The sequence below is a fragment of the Littorina saxatilis genome, linkage group LG15 (genome assembly GCF_037325665.1).
Source record: "Littorina saxatilis isolate snail1 linkage group LG15, US_GU_Lsax_2.0, whole genome shotgun sequence".
In the NCBI taxonomy this organism is placed as follows: domain Eukaryota; kingdom Metazoa; phylum Mollusca; class Gastropoda; order Littorinimorpha; family Littorinidae; genus Littorina; species Littorina saxatilis.
In genome coordinates, this window is record NC_090259.1 from 18886413 (window position 1) to 18907616 (window position 21204).

At 49.0% G+C, this 21204-nt stretch overlaps 1 protein-coding gene across 1 annotated transcript; it reads left to right on the top strand.

Moving 5' to 3' along the window:
- Positions 1-2543: 2543 nt before the first annotated feature.
- Positions 2544-10995, top strand: LOC138948745 (uncharacterized). The gene is made up of 4 exons (XM_070320355.1): positions 2544-2657; positions 3852-4087; positions 5171-6908; positions 8082-10995. The coding sequence occupies exons 1-4, from the start codon at positions 2571-2573 to the stop codon at positions 8478-8480; spliced, it is 2460 nt and encodes an 819-aa protein (XP_070176456.1). The 5' UTR covers positions 2544-2570; the 3' UTR covers positions 8481-10995.
- Positions 10996-21204: the final 10209 nt, after the last annotated feature.

Genomic DNA, 21204 nt, shown 5'->3' on the forward strand with positions numbered 1-21204 from the left:
TTTACGGTAACATAGGCCCAAAAAATAGGGTCGGTAGGTTGGGATTGTTTTTTTTTCTCCCCAAAAAACATATTTGTAAGTTATTTTGCCCAAAAACAAAGCCTTTTTTAATTTTTTTTCCCAAATGCCCCCAAAAAGTCTCGGGTTGCGCGAAAAAATAGGGTCGGTTGGGATACCGTAAACAGACTATTTATTTTTTTTTGAACATGTTTGAGAAAAATTGAGATCGTATATCAGCGACAAGCCACATAGACCAGTAAAATACAATCAAGATTATTTCGAATGGTTTCTATTTTTGTAAGTATGTTGAGAACAGAATCTTCTGATGTTTGTGAATCCCTTTTGCATTGCATATTTTATTTTATTTTCTGATGACAATATTATTTTGTGCTGCTTATTTTTTTTGTTAAAGTTTGACATTGTGAATGGTCGTTTTTGATGGGCAAATGCTTTTGTGAATATGTTTTTGCTCTGCACCAAATTATTTCCTTAAAATAACTCGTCAACCCCCCCCCCCCCCCCCCCCTCCCCTCCCCCCCTCTCCCCAAAGCCGTTTGATTTCCTAGCACATCATCTGATTTTTAGCAGATGCCCTTTCTCCCACGCAGTGTAGAGTGCACGTAGTATAAATGTATAAGCACAAGGGGAAAATACTAAGTTTACTTCTCTACTTGTATAATACAGTATGCCTGTTGTTAATTGTTTAATTTGTTGCCCCACAGTCTATGTTACATCTTCGTTCTGTTTTAGATCTGTACGCTTTTATGTGAGTTCTGTTTTATTGTCAGATTTTGTATGTGTAACTATGTGTCTATTACTTATCTTACGTGGTTTTTTTCCATCTTTTTAAAAACAATTTTTCTAGATTATCTTATATAACTATAAGTGGTGTTTTTAATGCTTGTATGTTATTTCTTACGAGAAAACTTTTTATATGTAAAATGTTAAATTTTAATGTCTATTGTAAAGCGCCATGAGACTGCCATTCGGCGGTGAACAGCGCTATAAAAGAATGTTTTATTATTATTATTATTATTATTATTTATGCTCTACCACAACTGCTTTGCGTTATTTAAGAGTAGATGTTTTGTGTTTGATATGTTTACTTCTTCTGAATAAATGTGTTATTGTGCGCAGTATCCATATAAATATAGACCAAGGTACAATTGTACATAACGACAGAAACCTGTCCTGGTGTTAGTTAATATTGTAACAGGCGATACAACAGAGTTTAAGAAGCCTTGCCACTCAACTTCATTTTTTTGCGGTATGGGGGGTGGGGGCGGGGGCTGGTATTCATTAGCCAGACGTGTTTTTTGGTGTGCAAGCTAAACTTTGAGGGCATTCAAGCATAATTTCTCAAATCGTAATGAGGCAGAGCGCTATTTGAAGATCTGATAGACAAAGGGAAGTAAGCGCTCTAAATGCATACGACACGGCCTTTTCTTGATCAAATTTGGATTTTATAAACAAGGAGAAAAAAACTTGTTCACCGGCAACTCATTATTTACCACACCAGTAACATTTGTCTACATTTCACATCAAAAGTGTCCTGTTCGAGTAAAACAATGTAACCGAGTGCCAATTTCTTAGCCTTATAAAAACTGTTATGCAAACCCGAAGGTTTCCATGAACATACAGACAATCGGAAACCACCAGACCCCATCACAAACAAAATTCCACAATCCACCGGTGTTGACTTAAAGGCCAACAACTCGGGTGCAGAGTCTGCTGTGAAAGGAGCGGTAGCCTCCCCTGTCACTACAACTATACACACTTCCCGCCTCAAGTTTTCCGTGCCACCTCCTCTCGGTAGGCCTATCCTCCTCTTATATCTTTCGCTTCCAATCCTCTCGCGCCATTCTAAATCAGGCTATGTTTGTATGTGCGCCTACTTGTTCTCCGACAATGCCATGATATTACAGATTGGACATGCTTCATTTGGTGTGCATTTGTTTTTTGCTTATCGAATAAATGATGTTTGATGAGCAACATGGGAACATTTAGTCAGCTAATTCACTGTAGAAATGGCGAAGCATTGAGAAATGTGGCTCGTGTGTTAGACACTGAATAAAGTGTATCTCTTTAGCTCAAGTGTTTGTGTTTGTGTGCTTGTGTGTGTGTGTGCATGTGTGTGTGTGTGTGTGTGTGTGTGTGTGTGTGCGTGCGTGTGCGTGTGTGTGCGCACGTGTGTGTGTGTGTGTGTGTGTTTGTGTGTGTGGGCGGGCGGGCGTGCGTGCATGCGTGCATGCATGTGTGTGTGTGTGTGTGTGTGTGTGTGTTTGCGTGTGTGCGTCCGCGCGCGCTCGCGTGTGTGTGTGTGTGTGTGTGTGTGTGTGTGTGTGTGCGTGCGCGTGCGTGCGCGGGTACTGGGGGAGATACTGAGTATCGCTGGTACTAGTGTAGCTGCAAGCGGCTGCTTACGTGCAAACCGTACTAGAGTGCTTGTATGCGTGTTTGAGTGCATGAGCACCTATGAAGCAGAGCTTTATCACACGCCAATGATTAGATGACGTGTGAGGTAAATGACGTCACGGAAGAAAAAGAACTCGGGAGCAGAAAGGCAGTGAATGGGACAAGCAATTCAACTTGTCTCCAGCCATGCATGGAGACAAAGAACAGAAGCCAGCATGGATAAGACGACGGAATCGTGCGAGGTAAGCTTTGATGTGATACGGTGTGTACCTGAGACATGAGAACGGGTGATTCTTGTCACTGTAGATATTTGAGAATGTCTGAACGAGGTGGAAGAAAGAGGAGAAGAAGAAGAAATTGACGACGACAAAGAAAAGGTAATAGAACAAAAATACGACGACGGTGACGACGACAACAACAACAAAAACATCATCGCCAACAACAACAACAACAACAACAACAACAACAACAACAACAACAACAACAACAACAACAACAACAGGAATTACAACAACCACAACAACAACAGGAATTCGTAAACTTTTTACTGCTAGTTTCTTGATGTTGATATAAGTTGGACAGGTTGATGCCTCATTCAAACAAGAATCAAAGATGCTAGACTTGAACTTGGAAAAGTGTTGTCTTGAGTTGAACAGAGTTAAAACATAGGCCTACCAGAGCACCTTCTAACCATTCCAACATTGAGAAGAAAAACAAACAAGGAACGTTTAATTTATGACAAAATAAAGCAAAAACTGAATCACTATGCTCTGTAGTGCTGTTTATAAGTTACACGTAAGGGCAGTGTTGAGTTTGTAGAGCACTGAGCGTGTGATCCTCGGGTTCAAATCCAGGCCGGTACCGGACACAGGTCAACGTCAAGTGATGATTCAGAGACGGTGCCAATGCCCCACCAGTGGCAGGTTAACAACCTCGGTCATTCTGATTACACCTTAACACCCACACCGAGAAAAAGGGACGAGAATTATTAAGCAATGAGGTAATAAAGTAAGACATGAAAAGAACTGATACTAGTAAATAAAACATTCTTGTTGAAGACAGCAATGTCAAAGATTATGAAAATGACGAATATGTTTTTTTTCAGAGCACCCTCTAAACACTACACGTATCGGTATGAAATCCAACAAGATCTAACATTCTAAATTTGGAACGTTTAATTTATGACAAAACAAAACATTATTACAAACTCAAAACAAAACAAAACAAAGCACTTCTATGACGCCATCATGTATCGGTATCTTCGAATGTCATCAGGTATCACGTGAATACACCACGTGCCATCATTCCGTATTTTCATCATACCATCCCGAAAAAGGCGCTGCAGAAATATTGATTAAGAACGTACCAAATCTGGTAACTGGTGTGTCTTCTTTTTGTTTCAATATTTTTTCGTTTAACCGCTGCTTACACTGCAGACCCACGGGCCATCTCTGATGCGTAGCGGCGAGGCAGCAGAGAACTGCTGGGCGCACTTCCATGACGCCATCGTGAAGGGCAAGCTGACCCACTGCCATGACCTCCTGACCTCCAGCACGTGCAGCACGAACCAGTGTCTGGGGACCTTGACCCCTGCACAGCGCCTTCAGCACCTAGACGCTATTGCCTTCAGCAAGCTGAGGACCACCTCGCTGCACATGGCCGCTCTCTACAGGTATGGGACCTGTGCAGGGGCGGAACAGTTAGTTTGTTAAAAAAGGGGGGGGGGGGGGGTTGCACTTAGAATTCAAAAGAGTAAATCGAAGGCGCGCAACGCGGCCGAGACGAGAGATAGCCCCCCCCCCCACCCCGAAATGTTTTTGTCCGAAGAAGTAAAATGGTGCTATCTGGTGCCATCTGAGCTTAGAAATTGCCACGGAATCATCTCACCAAATCCCACGTGCACGTGCACCCTGTTTCCATACGCGAATTTAGCTGCCCTTGGAAAGTGGCTCGAACATGAGGCCTGCGAGTCTAGAAATAGAAGGACAGAGTTGTGTACAGAGAAGACAAAGAAAACGGAAAGAACAAACTATTCGCGCATTCAGACACAGAAAGACGTCATAAAGAATGCGATGCTTTAAAAGATACAGACTGTGACGTCATTCCCACATACCGAGACGTCATTCTCAGTTGTTCGGTCACTTCCGTCACAGAAGTAGATCTCTCCACACTCATGACCGATGTGGTTAACCTTGTCAAACTTCTCAAAGCGTGAGTACGCAAAACGTGTTTGTTCTCTCCTCTGTTGAAGCTGTGATACATAAATGCTATTCAGACTTGGCGTGAATGTAGTTTGTTCTTTTCGGTTTCTTTGTCTTCTCTGTCTCATGATCGAGCCACTTTCCACGGGTAGTTAAATTCGCGTATGGAAACAGTATTGTCGTCTGGGGTGGCGTTTGCAGTATTCTCAGTGTTGAAGAAATTGTAGAGAGAAGAAACGATAACAGCGGGAGAAAGGAAAGCCATGTGTGCATTTTTGGGCTTTTGAAAGGGCGATTGCGAATATGATTCCGTTGTTGTCATACTCGGAAACGTGTAACATACAATCTTGCACACGTTTGCTTTCTTTAGAAGCTAAGAAGGAACGTAAAGAAGGAAAGCATGAGACATTAGGTGGTATACTTGTCAACTGTTGTGTCGATCTTTTCGTTACGAATTCAAATATCTGACAAATTTAGAACCTGTTTGCCACACTATTAAAGATGATTCATAGAATGTGGCTGTGGAAAAGCTGAATTGCTTTGGCGATGTGCAGACGACCAGACTTCGTGAAGCTGTTGCTGGAGCATGGCTGTATGGCGACCGTGATGGACGGCTTTGGTCGTGTGCCTGCAGCCGTGCTGTTGGAACACTGGCCTCGTGTCTCCTTCCCCACCACCACCTCCACCACCACCAACACCACAACCACCCGCTTCCCCAACAGGGAGGACCGCGCGCACAACAGCGACACGCTACTCCAGCTGTGGGCTGGCCGAGACCCCTGTCCGCAGTCGCGGCCCGCTCTCGTCGGCAACGAGGCTGGCCGAGACATGGAGCTGTTCCGCCAGCAGGTGTCGACGTGGAGAGCGCGGTCCGCACTATGTCTCAAGCTACTGCTAGACCACGGCCTGCAACTCAACGACGTGGCTGACCGCAGGCGGGCGTCCACCCTTCTGCACATAGCGGCTCGCCACGACCTGGTGGACGTCATAGAGATGGTGGTCAGGTCGGGGAACCAAGAATCACGGGCCGCTGTCGGCGCTGGGCACATGTTGGAGGTCTGTGAAAACTGCAAAGCGGCGGAGGAGGGTGTTGAAGATCCCCAGCAAGACACAACCCCGCCTATCCCTGGACAGGCTCCGGGCAGCAGGACCTTGCCCGGGAGGGTCAAGCGGGCGGTGGTGCGTCACGTCCGGTCAGCTATGGACAGGTCGCATGACTGCATGTCCGGCTGGCGGTGGTCGCAGAGCAAAAAGAACGGACTCTCCACCAGACAGCCCAAGAAAGCAGCTTCCGACACCAGTTTGGAACAAACGCGCAACAGAGAGAGCGATGGATCTTCAGCCCTTGGTGAGTCTCACAGCATGGAGAGGGAAAAGTTAACAGCCACTGGACAACCCGGACCGTCAACAAGCAGCTCAGCCCTGGAAGGAAACAGTGAGAAAGACAGCACTCTGGGCAGGGAAGGGAGCAGTAGGAGAGACAGTGCGAGGATAAGGAGAAGAGGAGCAAGTGAGAGAAGAAGTGGAGGAACAGGTGATCGAGGAAGTGCTGGGATTGTGGAAGGAGGCAGACGGTTAGACACAGGACGAGGTAGGGAAAGAGAAACCAAGAGAGGTTTTGCGGGAGGCTGCAAAGAAGGCAATACTACATGCTTCGTGCAAGGTAAGGACAATGGTTACAGGCAAAATAACGAAAGAGGTTGCAAGAAAGTTAGTAATGCAGACTGCAGGCAAGACAACGAAAGAGGTTGCAAGAAAGTTTGTAATACAGACTGCAGACACGATATCAGAAAAGGCTGCAGGCAAGGAGATGCGGGCTGCGGACAAGACATTTGCAGACGCAGGAGGCAAGATAGCGACAGAGGCTGCAGACAAGATGATACCGGAGGCCGCACACAAGTAAGTAGCGACAGAGCCTGCAGACAAGACAGCGACAGAGGCTACAGAAGCTGCAGAAACTCCACAGCAAGCAGCAGCGGCGCAAGGCAGGGCAGCGGAGAGACACGCTTTCCAGTAGACCTGGAGGTCCGCAACGGCACGGCCAAAACCCCGCTAGCAGTGGCTGTGGACAGGGGCTCCCTGCACGCCGCCCACTGCCTGCTGTCTCACGGGGCAAACGTCTTCACCGTGGACTTCTACGGCCGCTCCCTCCTGCACTACCTCAGCGAGCGTGACGTCAGCTTCGACCTGTTCCTGCGTGACGTGGTGCGGCAAGGGGTGGACGTGCACAACACGGACAACGGGGGCAATACCGCGCTGCACGTGGCGGCCTACATGGGCAATGTCAGCAAGGTGAGCTGGTGTGTGTGGATGAGGGGTGGGGGGTGGGGGTGGTTGGGGTGGTGTGAAGGGTTGGGCGAGGGGTGGAAGTGCATAACAGGGACAACGGGGGCAATACCGCGCTGCACGTGGTGGCCTACATGGGCAATGTCAGCAAGGTGAGCTGGTGTGTATAGGGATGGGTGTGTGGGGGGTGAGGGTGGGGCGAGGAGAGGGCTGTCTGTGTGATTGTGTGTGTGTGCAGGGCTCCACACGGACGCCTCACCTAGAGGGTCCCAGGACCCCCACTTTGAATTTGAAGAGGGTCCATGGACCCCCTCATTAGAGTTTTAGAGGATCCGAACACTCCAGGGGCCTCAAAGCCCCCGGTGAACTGCTAACACTTTGTGATGACGAGTAGTGTTCTATGATGAGTTGTTTGTTGTTGACATATTCACAAATATTCCAGACACATCAACAACAACAACACGCACACATACACACGCCAGCCTGGCATATTGGTGCTTGCACTAAGCTGACGACTACTGTCTGAAAATGTTACATACGATACGCACGAGTACGTAAATATAGTGCGTCCCGGGACCCGCTGGTTTTATGATTAGTGCGTCCCTGGACCCCCTCAACACATTTCTAGTTCGTGTTTTTGGCTTCTAGTGCGTATAGAATGCCCTGGTGTGTGTGTGTGTGCGTGTGTGTGTGTGTGTGTGTGTGTGTGTGTGTGTGTGTTTGTGTGTGTATATTTACAAAGCTAATCGAGGTCAAGGTTTTTGATAGAGCCATCTATTGGAGAGGAGGAGAGAAGGATTGTTGAGATGCTCAACATCTAGAGCTTACCAAAGCTAATCGAGGGCGTGGTTTTTGATAGAGCCATCTATTGGAGAGGAGGAGAGAAGGATTGTCGATATATATGTGTGTCTGTGTGTGTGTGTGTGTGTCTGCGTGTGTGTGCCTGTCAGTGTGTATGTGTGTGTGTGTGTGTGTGTGTGTGTGTGTGTGTGTGTGTGTGTCAGTGTGTATGTGTGTGTGTGTGCGTGTGTGAGTCTGCATGTGTGTCTGTGTGTTTGTGCCGGCTTGCACGCATGCCGTTTGCGTATGTGTGAGTTGGGTGTGTGAGAGTGCGTGCGTGTCTGTGAGTGTAGCGATCATTGACCTTAAAGTAACCCAAAATACCCGTTTCAAATCCAGGTACGATTCCTACTCGGCGTGGGGGCCTCACCTGACCGCACCAACATGGCCGGTAAGACCCCGCTCTACCTCGCCTTCTTGCGTAGAGACCCTTCGGCAAGGGAGATCATCCTTCTCTTTCTGCTAAGCAGCTTGGCGGTCAGGACGCGCGACAAGCTGGATCGTCTCCCCTTGTTGTTGCAGCACGAACACAACGCGGACAGCCAGGAGGCGCTGGAGCAGCTTGAGAGCACGTGCGACACGCTGCTCAGACGTTGTGTGGTCAGTGTGCGGAGAGCGTTGGGTTTGTCGCGTCTGCTGGACATGTCCGAGTTGTGCCCCCTGCCCTGTCCGGTTTTCGTGCAGCGCGCCATCTATGGGGAGGAGGAGAGAAGGTTTGTTGAGATGCTCAACATCTAGAGCTTACCACAGCTAATCGAGGGCGTGGTTTTTGAAAGAGCCATCTATTGGAGAGGAGGAGAGAAGGATTGTCGAGATGCTCAACATCTAGAGCTTACCAAAGCTAATCGAGGGCGTGGTTTTTGAAAGAGCCATCTATGGGGAGGAGGAGAGAAGGATTATTGTGATGCTCAACAACTAGAGCTTACCACAGCTTATCGAGGGCGTGGTTTTTGAAAGAGCCATCTATTGGAGAGGAGGAGAGAAGGATTGTTGAGATGCTCAATATCGAGGTCGTGGTTTTTGAAAGAGCCAACTATTGGAGAGGAGGAGAGAAGGATTGTTGAGATGCTCAATATCGAGGTCGTGGTTTTGAAAGAGCCAACTATTGGAGAGGAGGAGAGAAGGTTTGTTGATATGCTCAACATGAAGAGCTTTCCACAGCTTATCGAGGTTGTGGTTTTTGATAGAGCCATCAATTGGAGAGGAGGAGAGAAAGATTGTTGAGATGCTTAAAGGCACAGTAAGCCTCCCGTAAACCATCACAGAGCTGTCTGAGCGTCTACATACAGTACAAGCATACTTCCATTTGAACGCTCACCGAACGGGAACATCCTGGCTGCTTTCTGTCGAGCGTGAGAAATTTTCAAAGAATTTATTTTCGTGGACTTAGTCTTCTACAACAATGGCGCCTTGTTTTGGTGCTGGACGGCTGTTATGATACCGGAAATCACGCCCGGACAGTAAGCCTCCCGTAAACCATCACAGATACTGTCAGGCTTTTACACACAGTACAAACACCCTTCCATTTGAACGCTCACCAAACGGGAACATCCTAGGTGCCCTACGTAAAGAGCGAGCAATTTTTGAGTCACTTGAGAAAAAGTGACTCTATGTAATCGGTCAGTGTTAGTCTGTCCGGCCGGCCGTCCGGCCGGCCGGCCGTCCGGCCGTCCGGCCGGCCGTCCGTAGACACCACCTTAACGTTGGACTTTTCTCGGAAACTATCAAAGCGATCGGGCTCATATTTTGTTTAGTCGTGACCTCCAATGACCTCTACACTTTAACGATGGTTTCGTTGACCTTTGACCTTTTTCAAGGTCACAGGTCAGCGTCAAAGGAAAAATTAGACATTTTATATCTTTGACAAAGTTCATCGGATGTGATTGAAACTTTGTAGGATTATTCTTTACATCAAAGTATTTACATCTGTAGCCTTTTACGAACGTTATCAGAAAAACAAGGGAGATAACTAGCCTTTTCTGTTCGGCAACACACAACTTAACGTTGGGCTTTTCTCGGAAACTATAAAAGTGACCGGGCTCAAATTTTATGTGAACGTGACTCATTGTGTTGTGAATAGCAATTTCTTCCTGTCCATCTGATGCCTCATATAATATTCAGAACTGCGAAAGTGACTCGATCGAGCGTTTGCTCTTCTTGTTAAAGAATTAATTTTGCAGATTGTCTCGAACACTTTTTGGACCCATCCTGAACTCAGGTCAAACATGAGTTACTTCCCTTCGGGTCTCATTCTATCGATGTAAACTGGCGATGGCATGAATCGATGATTATCAAAATGTTTTTGGACCGTGGTGCATTTTTGCGCTCGACCTAACTTTTAAAATCTAAATAATAAATTGACAGCTTGTTACACAAAAATTCTTTAATCATAAAAGAATTCTTTTTTCATCAAGACAAGATCAGTACAATTCGAAGTTGTGAAAGTTTGAAAAAAGAAAAGCCCGGAAGCAGGGTCACGCAAGGGTCGTAGCAGACGACGGTTTATGCATATCGCCGTTCCTCTCAACAGTCAAAAGCCATCGCTAGAGTTCTTGTGAACCACAGCCGTTTGTTTCGTGCATAAAAACGTGCTATTGTAAATAAGCTCACATCGAGTCGCATTCAAATAACTAACTGACGACTACATTGTGAAAAAGGGAAACTGGATCACACGGGTTCACGATGGCTCAGGGGTAAGATAAACCACGCAAAAATAAATTCTTTGAAAATTGTTCGCTCTTTACGGAGGGCACCTAGGATGTTCTCAATCGGTGAGTGTTTAAATGAAAGGGTGTTTGTACTGTGTGTAAAAGCCTGACCGTATCTGTGATGGTTTACGGGAGGCTTACTGTGCCTTTAACATCTAGGCGTTGTTATGCTGTATCCACAGCTTATCGAGGTCGGTGTTATTGGATCATGGAAGAGCCATCTATGGGCGAGTGGACAGAAGCTAGACTGTTAGTGTACTATGTTGACCTTCTCATCATGCAAACACTGTTGTTATTTCAACTGCTAAATGTGGTCGGTGCTGTAGGGCCCGGATTTAGGCATGGTACTTCAGAAAACGATAATTGAGCGAAAGAATCCGAAGTGTTCGTAATAAAGAATATCATTTTAGCCACATATCGCTGCCACTTCTATGACAGTGCACGTTAAAAAATCCTGCATTAGTAAGGAACAATTTTTTTTTGAACGTAATCGTGTCTTTCATTTTGTGAATTATAGCAGTGATTAAATTTTCATCGCTACTGTTTATGGTACGGGAAGCAAAGATGTTCAAACTTATACACACACACACTCACACACACGCTTTCACACACGCTTTCACCCCCACACACACGCACACACACACGCAAACACGGAGAAACAACCCTGTTACTGTTGGGTGGGAGACTACCATTTGTTCGTATCAGGTATGTTTTCAGCACATGCTGTTGTACACAAACCTTAAAGTGACAAACTTTTGTCATGAGTGCCAATGGTAAGCAGGCTATTCTTCTGACCCTCTGATAACCTGCCGACGAACACAGAATTCAGTGTAGAGAATATTTGATAACCTAGATTCATCCAGGAATTTGTCTTAATATTGTGCTTTAAAAGGCATACACACTGAGACATACATGTGGCTAAACTAACACTAACAGTCAACAAAATAAATATAAAAATTTGAGCAAAATCAATGTAAAATCAAATGATAATTAGAATGCAGACTAAAACATAAATAGATGATGCTATTTGGCGCCAGTGCCACACGAATAATTACATTTCGTAACAGAAGACTTCTTGCAACTGAAGGTACAGAAACAAGGAAACTATACTAGTATATATTGGATATTTCTTAAGTTAGCTTCGATCAATGTTAGCGTGTAGCTCTGATCATACCTAGATGTGATATAAATTGAACCATTTAAAAAAAATCCCGAACGGAAGTTATTCACATTAATAGTATCATTGATCTTTGTAACGGTTGACGATAACATCCAGTAAACCATCCAGTAAACCACCACACCAAACCACAGTAATCCACCACAATAAACCATACAGTATACCAAACAGAAAACAATACAGTATACCACAGTACACCATACGGTAAACCACCACAGTAAACCATACAGTATACCCCAGTAAATCACCACACTAAACCAACAGTAATACGCCACAGTAAAACACCACAGTAAACCATACATATAACAATACAGAAAACAATTCAGTATACCACAGTAAACCATCAGTAAACCATACAGTATACCACAGTATATCATCCAGTAAACGGACGCAGTAGACCTACCACAATAATCCACAGCAGTAAACCGCCACAGCAAACCACCACAGTAAAGCACCACAGCAAACCACCATAGTAAAGCACCACAGCAAACCACCATAGTAAAGCACCACAGCAAACCACCATAGTAAAGCACCACAGCAAACCACCATAGCAAAGCACCACAGCAAACCACCATAGTAAAGCACCACAGCAAACCACCATAGTAAAGCACCACAGCAAACCACCATAGTAAAGCACCACAGCAAACCACCATAGTAAAGCACCACAGCAAACCACCATTGCAAAGCACCACAGCAAACCACCATAGCAAAGCACCACAGCAAACCACCATAGTAAAGCACCACAGCAAACCACCATAGTAAAGCACCACAGCAAACCACCATAGTAAAGCACCACAGCAAACCACCATAGTAAAGCACCACAGCAAACCACCATAGTAAAGCACCACAGCAAACCACCATAGTAAAGCTCCATATCAAAACCACCATAGTAAAGCACCACAGCAAACCAACATAGTAAAGCACCACAGCAAACCACCATAGTAAAGCTCCATATCAAAACCACCATAGTAAAGCACCACAGCAAACCACCATAGTAAAGCACCACAGCAAACCAACATAGTAAAGCACCACAGCAAACCACCATAGTAAAGCACCACAGCAAACCACCATAGTAAAGCACCACAGCAAACCAACATAGTAAAGCACCACAGCAAACCACCATAGTAAAGCACCACAGCAAACCAACATAGTAAAGCACCACAGCAAACCACCATAGTAAAGCACCACATCAAACCACCATAGTAAAGCACCACAGCAAACCAACATAGTAAAGCACCACAGCAAACCACCATAGTAAAGCACCACAGCAAACCACCATAGTAAAGCACCAAAGCAAACCAACATAGTAAAGCACCACATCAAACCACCATAGTAAAGCACCACAGCAAACCACCATAGTAAAGCACATCAAACCACCATAGTAAAGCACCACATCAAACCACCATAGTAAAGCACCACATCAAACCACCATAGTAAAGCACCACAGCAAACCAACATAGTAAAGCACCACAGCAAACCAACATAGTAAAGCACCACAGCAAACCACCATTGCAAAGCACCACAGCAAACCACCATTGCAAAGCACCACAGCAAACCACCATTGCAAAGCACCACAGCAAACCACCATAGTAAAGCACCACAGCAAACCACCATAGTAAAGCACCACAGCAAACCACCATAGTAAAGCACCACAGCAAACCAACATAGTAAAGCACCACAGCAAACCACCATTGCAAAGCACCACAGCAAACCACCATAGTAAAGCACCACAGCAAACCACCATAGTAAAGCTCCATATCAAAACCACCATAGTAAAGCACCACAGCAAACCACCATAGTAAAGCACCACAGCAAACCACCATAGTAAAGCTCCATATCAAAACCACCATAGTAAAGCACCACAGCAAACCACCATAGTAAAGCTCCATATCAAAACCACCATAGTAAAGCACCACAGCAAACCAACATAGTAAAGCACCACAGCAAACCACCATAGCAAAGCACCACAGCAAACCAACATAGTAAAGCACCACAGCAAACCAACATAGTAAAGCACCACAGCAAACCACCATAGTAAAGCACCACAGCAAACCACCATAGTAAAGCACCACAGCAAACCACCATTGCAAAGCACCACAGCAAACCACCATAGTAAAGCACCACAGCAAACCACCATAGTAAAGCTCCATATCAAAACCACCATAGTAAAGCACCACAGCAAACCACCGTAGTAAAGCTCCATATCAAAACCACCATAGTAAAGCACCACAGCAAACCACCATTGCAAAGCACCACAGCAAACCACCATTGCAAAGCACCACAGCAAACCACCATTGCAAAGCACCACAGCAAACCACCATAGTAAAGCACCACAGCAAACCACCATTGCAAAGCACCACAGCAAACCACCATTGCAAAGCACCACAGCAAACCACCATAGTAAAGCACCACAGCAAACCACCATAGTAAAGCACCACAGCAAACCAACATAGTAAAGCACCACAGCAAACCACCATTGCAAAGCACCACAGCAAACCACCATAGTAAAGCACCACAGCAAACCACCATAGTAAAGCTCCATATCAAAACCACCATAGTAAAGCACCACAGCAAACCACCATAGTAAAGCACCACAGCAAACCACCATAGTAAAGCTCCATATCAAAACCACCATAGTAAAGCACCACAGCAAACCACCATAGTAAAGCTCCATATCAAAACCACCATAGTAAAGCACCACAGCAAACCACCATAGTAAAGCACCACAGCAAACCACCATAGTAAAGCACCACAGCAAACCACCATAGTAAAGCACCACAGCAAACCAACATAGTAAAGCACCACAGCAAACCAACATAGTAAAGCACCACAGCAAACCACCATAGTAAAGCACCACATCAAACCACCATAGTAAAGCACCACAGCAAACCACCATAGTAAAGCACCACAGCAAACCACCATAGTAAAGCACCACAGCAAACCACCATAGTAAAGCACCACAGCAAACCACCATAGTAAAGCACCACAGCAAACCACCATAGTAAAGCACCACAGCAAACCACCATAGTAAAGCACCACAGCAAACCACCATAGCAAAGCACCACAGCAAACCACCATAGTAAAGCACCACAGCAAACCACCATAGTAAAGCACCACAGCAAACCACCATAGTAAAGCACCACAGCAAACCACCATAGTAAAGCACCACAGCAAACCAACATTGCAAGTCATCTAGTAAACCACTTCAGTAAACCAACCAAAGAAAACCACAGCAGTAAACCATCACAGCAAACCAACATAGCAAAGCATCACAGTAAACCTCTGATGTTTTCGAAGCTGGAGCTTTGAAACCTTGCACACTTTCAGGGTTTGATAATCTCCCGACTTGACTTAAATGTGAATGACCCTCGTCAAGTTTTGGGGTCACAGGGGGTCATGTTCGATTGATAATAACTTAACATTCCCGTTATTTCAGGCGTTTTTGAAGCTAGAGCTTTGAAACTTTGTACGATTCAAGGGTTGGATAATCTGCCAACATGACCCTAGTTTGGTTTACCCCCGTAACATTTTGGGATCACAGCGGGGTCATGCTCGAAAACACTTTACGTTGATATTTTGGGAGCAAAAACCTCCAAATTTCACACAAGTGTAGGTGTTGATAACTCTGCAGATATGACCCAAATTTTCATCAAATTTCAGAGTCATATTTGGGTCATAGGTAGTGGAATCCTCCTTTTAAGACCTACAAAACCCTAAGAAAATAAGGTCTTAAAATGAAGGGAAACTTACAGAAGTTATGAACAGAATATCGGATAAAAAAAAGTGTCTTGAAAATGTCTTGTTGGGGTCTCAAAAGGACAGGAGTCTTCTATGGGGTAAGGTGGTTCAGGGAGGGGCGGGGGTAAGGTGATTCAGGGAGGGGCGGGGGTAAGGTGGTTCAGGGAGGGGCGCGGGTAAGGTGGTTCAGGGAGGGGCGGGGGTAAGGTGGTTCAGGGAGGAGCGGGGGTAAGGTGGTTCAGGGAGGGGCGGGGGTAAGGTGGTTCAGGGAGGGGCGGGGGTAAGGTGGTTCAGGGAGGGGCGGGGTTAAGGTGGTTCAGGGAGGGGCGGGGGTAAGGTGGTTCAGGGAGGGGCGGGGGTAAGGTGGTTCAGGGAGGGGCGGGGGTAAGGTGGTTCAGGGAGGGGCGGGGGTAAGGTGGTTCAGGGAGGGGCGGGGGTAAAGTGGTTCAGGGAGGGGCGGGGGTAAGGTGGTTCAGGGAGGGGCGGGGGTAAGGTGGTTCAGGGAGGGGCGGGGGTAAGGTGGTTCAGGGAGGGGCGGGGGTAAAGTGGTTCAGGGAGGGGCGGGGGTAAGGTGGTTCAGGGAGGGGCGGGGGTAAGGTGGTTCAGGGAGGGGCGGGGGTAAGGTGGTTCAGGGAGGGGCGGGGGTAAGGTGGTTCAGGGAGGGGCGGGGGTAAGGTGGTTCAGGGAGGGGCGGGGGTAAGGTGGTTCAGGGAGGGGCGGGGGTAAGGTGGTTCAGGGAAGGGCGGGGTAAGGTGGTTCAGGGAGGGGCGGGGGTAAGGTGGTTCAGGGAGGGGCGGGGGTAAGGTGGTTCAGGGAGGGGCGGGGGTAAGGTGGTTCAGGGAGGGGCGGGGGTAAAGTGGTTCAGGGAGGGGCGGGGGTAAGGTGGTTCAGGGAGGGGCGGGGGTAAGGTGGTTCGGGGAGGGGCGGGGGTAAGGTGGTTCGGGGAGGGGCGGGGGTAAGGTGGTTCAGGGAGGGGCGGGGGTAAGGTGATTCAGGGAGGGGCGGGGGTAAGGTGGTTCAGGGAGGGGCGGGGGTAAGGTGATTCAGGGAGGGGCGGGGGTAAGGTGGTTCAGGGAAGGGCGGGGTAAGGTGGTTCAGGGAGGGGCGGGGGTAAAGTGGTTCAGGGAGGGGCGGGGGTAAGGTGGTTCGGGGAGGGGCGGGGGTAAGGTGGTTCAGGGAGGGGCGGGGGTAAGGTGGTTCAGGGAGGGGCGGGGGTAAGGTGGTTCGGGGAGGGGCGGGGGTAAGGTGGTTCAGGGAGGGGCGGGGGTAAGGTGGTTCAGGGAGGGGCGGGGGTAAAGTGGTTCAGGGAGGGGCGGGGGTAAGGTGGTTCGGGGAGGGGCGGGGGTAAGGTGGTTCGGGGAGGGGCGGGGGTAAGGTGGTTCAGGGAGGGGCGGGGGTAAGGTGGTTCGGGGAGGGGCGGGGGTAAGGTGGTTCAGGGAGGGGCGGGGGTAAGGTGGTTCAGGGAGGGGCGGGGGTAAGGTGGTTCAGGGAGGGGCGGGGGTAAGGTGGTTCGGGGAGGGGCGGGGGTAAGGTGGTTCAGGGAAGGGCGGGGTAAGGTGGTTTAGGGAGGGGCGGGGTAAGGTGGTTCAGGGAGGGGCGGGGGTAAAGTGGTTCAGGGAGGGGCGGGGGTAAGGTGGTTCAGGGAGGGGCGGGGGTAAGGTGGTTCGGGGAGGGGCGGGGGTAAGGTGGTTCGGGGAGGGGCGGGGGTAAGGTGGTTCAGGGAGGGGCGGGGGTAAAGTGGTTCAGGGAGGGGCGGGGGTAAGGTGGTTCAGGGAGGGGCGGGGGTAAGGTGGTTCAGGGAGGGGCGGGGGTAAGGTGGTTCAGGGAGGGGCGGGGGTAAGGTGGTTCGGGGAGGGGCGGGGTAAGGTGGTTCAGGGAGGGGCGGGGTAAGGTGGTTCAGGGAGGGGCGGGGTAAGGTGGTTCAGGGAGGGGCGGGGGTAAGGTGGTTCAGGGAGGGGCGGGGGTAAGGTGGTTCAGGGAGGGGCGGGGGTAAAGTGGTTCAGGGAGGGGCGGGGGTAAGGTGGTTCAGGGAGGGGCGGGGGTAAGGTGGTTCAGGGAGGGGCGGGGGTAAGGTGGTTCGGGGAGGGGCGGGGGTAAGGTGGTTCGGGGAGGGGCGGGGGTAAGGTGGTTCAGGGAGGGGCGGGGGTAAAGTGGTTCAGGGAGGGGCGGGGGTAAGGTGGTTCAGGGAGGGGCGGGGGTAAGGTGGTTCAGGGAGGGGCGGGGGTAAGGTGGTTCGGGGAGGGGCGGGGGTAAGGTGGTTCGGGGAGGGGCGGGGGTAAGGTGGTTCAGGGAGGGGCGGGGGTAAAGTGGTTCAGGGAGGGGCGGGGGTAAGGTGGTTCAGGGAGGGGCGGGGGTAAGGTGGTTCGGGGAGGGGCGGGGGTAAGGTGGTTCAGGGAGGGGCGGGGGTAAGGTGGTTCAGGGAGGGGCGGGGGTAAAGTGGTTCAGGGAGGGGCGGGGGTAAGGTGGTTCAGGGAGGGGCGGGGTAAGGTGGTTCAGGGAGGGGCGGGGGTAAGGTGGTTCAGGGAGGGGCGGGGGTAAGGTGGTTCAGGGAGGGGCGGGGGTAAGGTGGTTCAGGGAGGGGCGGGGGTAAGGTGGTTCAGGGAGGGGCGGGGGTAAAGTGGTTCAGGGAGGGGCGGGGGTAAGGTGGTTCAGGGAGGGGCGGGGGTAAGGTGGTTCAGGGAGGGGCGGGGGTAAGGTGGTTCAGGGGGGGGCGGGGGTAAGGTGGTTCAGGGAGGGGCGGGGGTAAGGTGGTTCAGGGAGGGGCGGGGGTAAGGTGGTTCAGGGAGGGGCGGGGGTAAGGTGGTTCGGGGAGGGGCGGGGGTAAGGTGGTTCAGGGAGGGGCGGGGGTAAGGTGGTTCAGGGAGGGGCGGGGGTAAGGTGGTTCGGGGAGGGGCGGGGGTAAGGTGGTTCGGGGAGGGGCGGGGGTAAGGTGGTTCAGGGAGGGGCGGGGGTAAGGTGGTTCAGGGAGGGGCGGGGGTAAGGTGGTTCAGGGAGGGGCGGGGGTAAGGTGGTTCAGGGAGGGGCGGGGGTAAGGTGGTTCAGGGAGGGGCGGGGGTAAGGTGGTTCAGGGAGGGGCGGGGTAAGGTGGTTCAGGGAGGGGCGGGGGTAAGGTGGTTCAGGGAGGGGCGGGGGTAAGGTGGTTCAGGGAGGGGCGGGGGTAAGGTGGTTCAGGGAGGGGCGGGGGTAAGGTGGTTCAGGGAGGGGCGGGGGTAAGGTGGTTCAGGGAGGGGCGGGGGTAAGGTGGTTCAGGGAGGGGCGGGGGTAAGGTGGTTCAGGGAGGGGCGGGGGTAAGGTGGTTCAGGGAGGGGCGGGGGTAAGGTGGTTCAGGGAGGGGCGGGGGTAAGGTGGTTCAGGGAGGGGCGGGGGTAAGGTGGTTCAGGGAGGGGCGGGGGTAAGGTGGTTCAGGGAGGGGCGGGGGTAAAGTGGTTCAGGGAGGGGCGGGGGTAAGGTGGTTCAGGGAGGGGCGGGGGTAAGGTGGTTCAGGGAGGGGCGGGGTAAGGTGGTTCAGGGAGGGGCGGGGTAAGGTGGTTCAGGGAGGGGCGGGGGTAAGGTGGTTCAGGGAGGGGCGGGGGTAAGGTGGTTCAGGGAGGGGCGGGGGTAAGGTGGTTCAGGGAGGGGCGGGGGTAAGGTGGTTCAGGGAGGGGCGGGGGTAAGGTGGTTCAGGGAAGGGCGGGGTAAGGTGGTTCAGGGAGGGGCGGGGGTAACGAAGGCGAGTCGTGTGTAAGCATGTTCTTTTCTTGTATTCATTTTTGTGTGTGTACCAGCGTGTTATCCCTGAAATGCAAGTTCTAAAAATAATTAGGACCGCTTTGAAATTTTTCAACTGTTTGTTTGTTTGTTTGCTTAACGCCCAGCCGACCACGAAGGGCCATATCAGGGCGGTTTTTCATCTGTTGATTGATTTTGTTTAAGCACACTGTTTCTTTAGAAATGTAAGCAAACATAACATGAATAGGAATATGAGTTTAGAGCGTTTGCTCAAGGCCATCCCTGATATAAATCATATGTCTTGCATACATATTGAAACCCAAAAGAGAAAGCTCATCAAACAACAACGAAAGATACAGTCGATGCATATTAAATTCGGCTTGTATGTGTCTAACAAACATACATGGTTCCTTGAATCGATGATGATCATGCCACAAAAGGTAAGTGTATTGATCTTTTTACATTCGGTCAAATTTTCACTAATCATTTTAACATGGACTGAGAAATGAAACGAGGGTTGTGGTGGTGGTGGTGGTGGTGGTGTATGTTGTATGTGTGTGTGTGTGTGTGTGTGTGTGTGTGTGTGTGTGTGTGTGTGTGTGTGTGTGTGTGTGTGTGTGTATCTTATCTTATCTTATCTATCTTATCTTATCTTATCTTATCTTATCTTATCTATCTTATCTATCTTATCTTATCTATCTTATCATATCTTATCTTATCTTATATCTTACCGTGTAAACCATCTTGTGCACAACCAGAGATCTGCCGAAGCGTTAAACATGGAATAAGATCATCCCTCCACTTGGTCACATTCCTTCCAAGCATCTGCCATCTCAATTTCGTTGCTGAGTTGATTTCAAGGATTGACATCTATGTCTATTATTTAAATGAATTCATCAAACAAATTCTACTCTCCGTTTAAAGGCACGTTCCTTTTACATGGGAAAAGACCATCCTTCCGCTTTGCCATTTACCTAAATTGATTACCGGTACCCTGACTGCTCGCTGAGGTGAGGTGGTATTTTAACGTGAATTAATATTTTAATTTTTTAAGTACGAAAATAATTAATCAAAAAAGTTTGCAGAGAGCTCCCAGGCTGTTCTTTGTTGGTATGTGTCCAAGTGGAGGGATGGTCTTGTCTCATGTAAAAACCTGGCTAGATCTGAGGTGGTGAGCCGGAGTGCGTGCCTTTAAAACAAGTGATTCGTAGACTTTGGGTATATCTATCTGAGTGGAAAGATGCTCTGGGCCTATCTGTGATGCTTGGTTGTTTACGTGGGAAGGAATATATTTTTAATTTTTGAACCTCATTTGATGTTTGCTTGTTTGTTTGCTTAACGCCCAGCCGACCACGAAGGGCCATATCAGGGCGGTGCTGCTTTGACATTTTACGTGCGCCACACACAAGACAGAAGTCGCAGCACAGGCTTCATGTCTCATCCAGTCACATTATTCTGACACCGGACCAACCAGTCCTAGCACTAACCCCATAATGCCAGACGCCAGGCGGAGCAGCCAATAGATTGCCAATTTTAAAGTCTTAGGTATGACGCGGCCGGGGTTCGAACCCACGACCTCCCGATCATGGGGCGGACGCCTTACCACTAGGCCAACCGTGCCGGTCTCATTTGATGTTATTCTGCGATTCCTGAATATTAAAACATCACCCAGTCTGCTTGTTTCGGATGTTCATGATGCTGATTATAACCAGCGGTATTGATGTCTTACTCTCACAAACACACAGGACAGACAACCACACAAACGTTTGATGAAACCACTTGAGTGGTTGAATGAATAACGTCCATTTGTGCGGACGAGCAAGCGCACCCGTTACAGTATGAAAACAATTTAAAATCCACTGCAAAGATTTTCAAATCTTCAATGGACTAGTGCCCAGCCTTAGCACAGCGGACCTTCTGTGGCCCATAGTTCGCCTCAGGCGATAGTAATTGCTGTAATCGAGACAGCTGCTGAAAAAACAAAGAGGCTGCTTCAGCAAATCGTGACTGACTATGTCAGCAAATCGTGACTGACTGTGTCAGCAAACGTGTACTTCATTGCCGTAGCCAAAATAATATGTCATCCTATCAAAACAAGTCACAATTCCGACTGACCTTAGGTCACACGTGC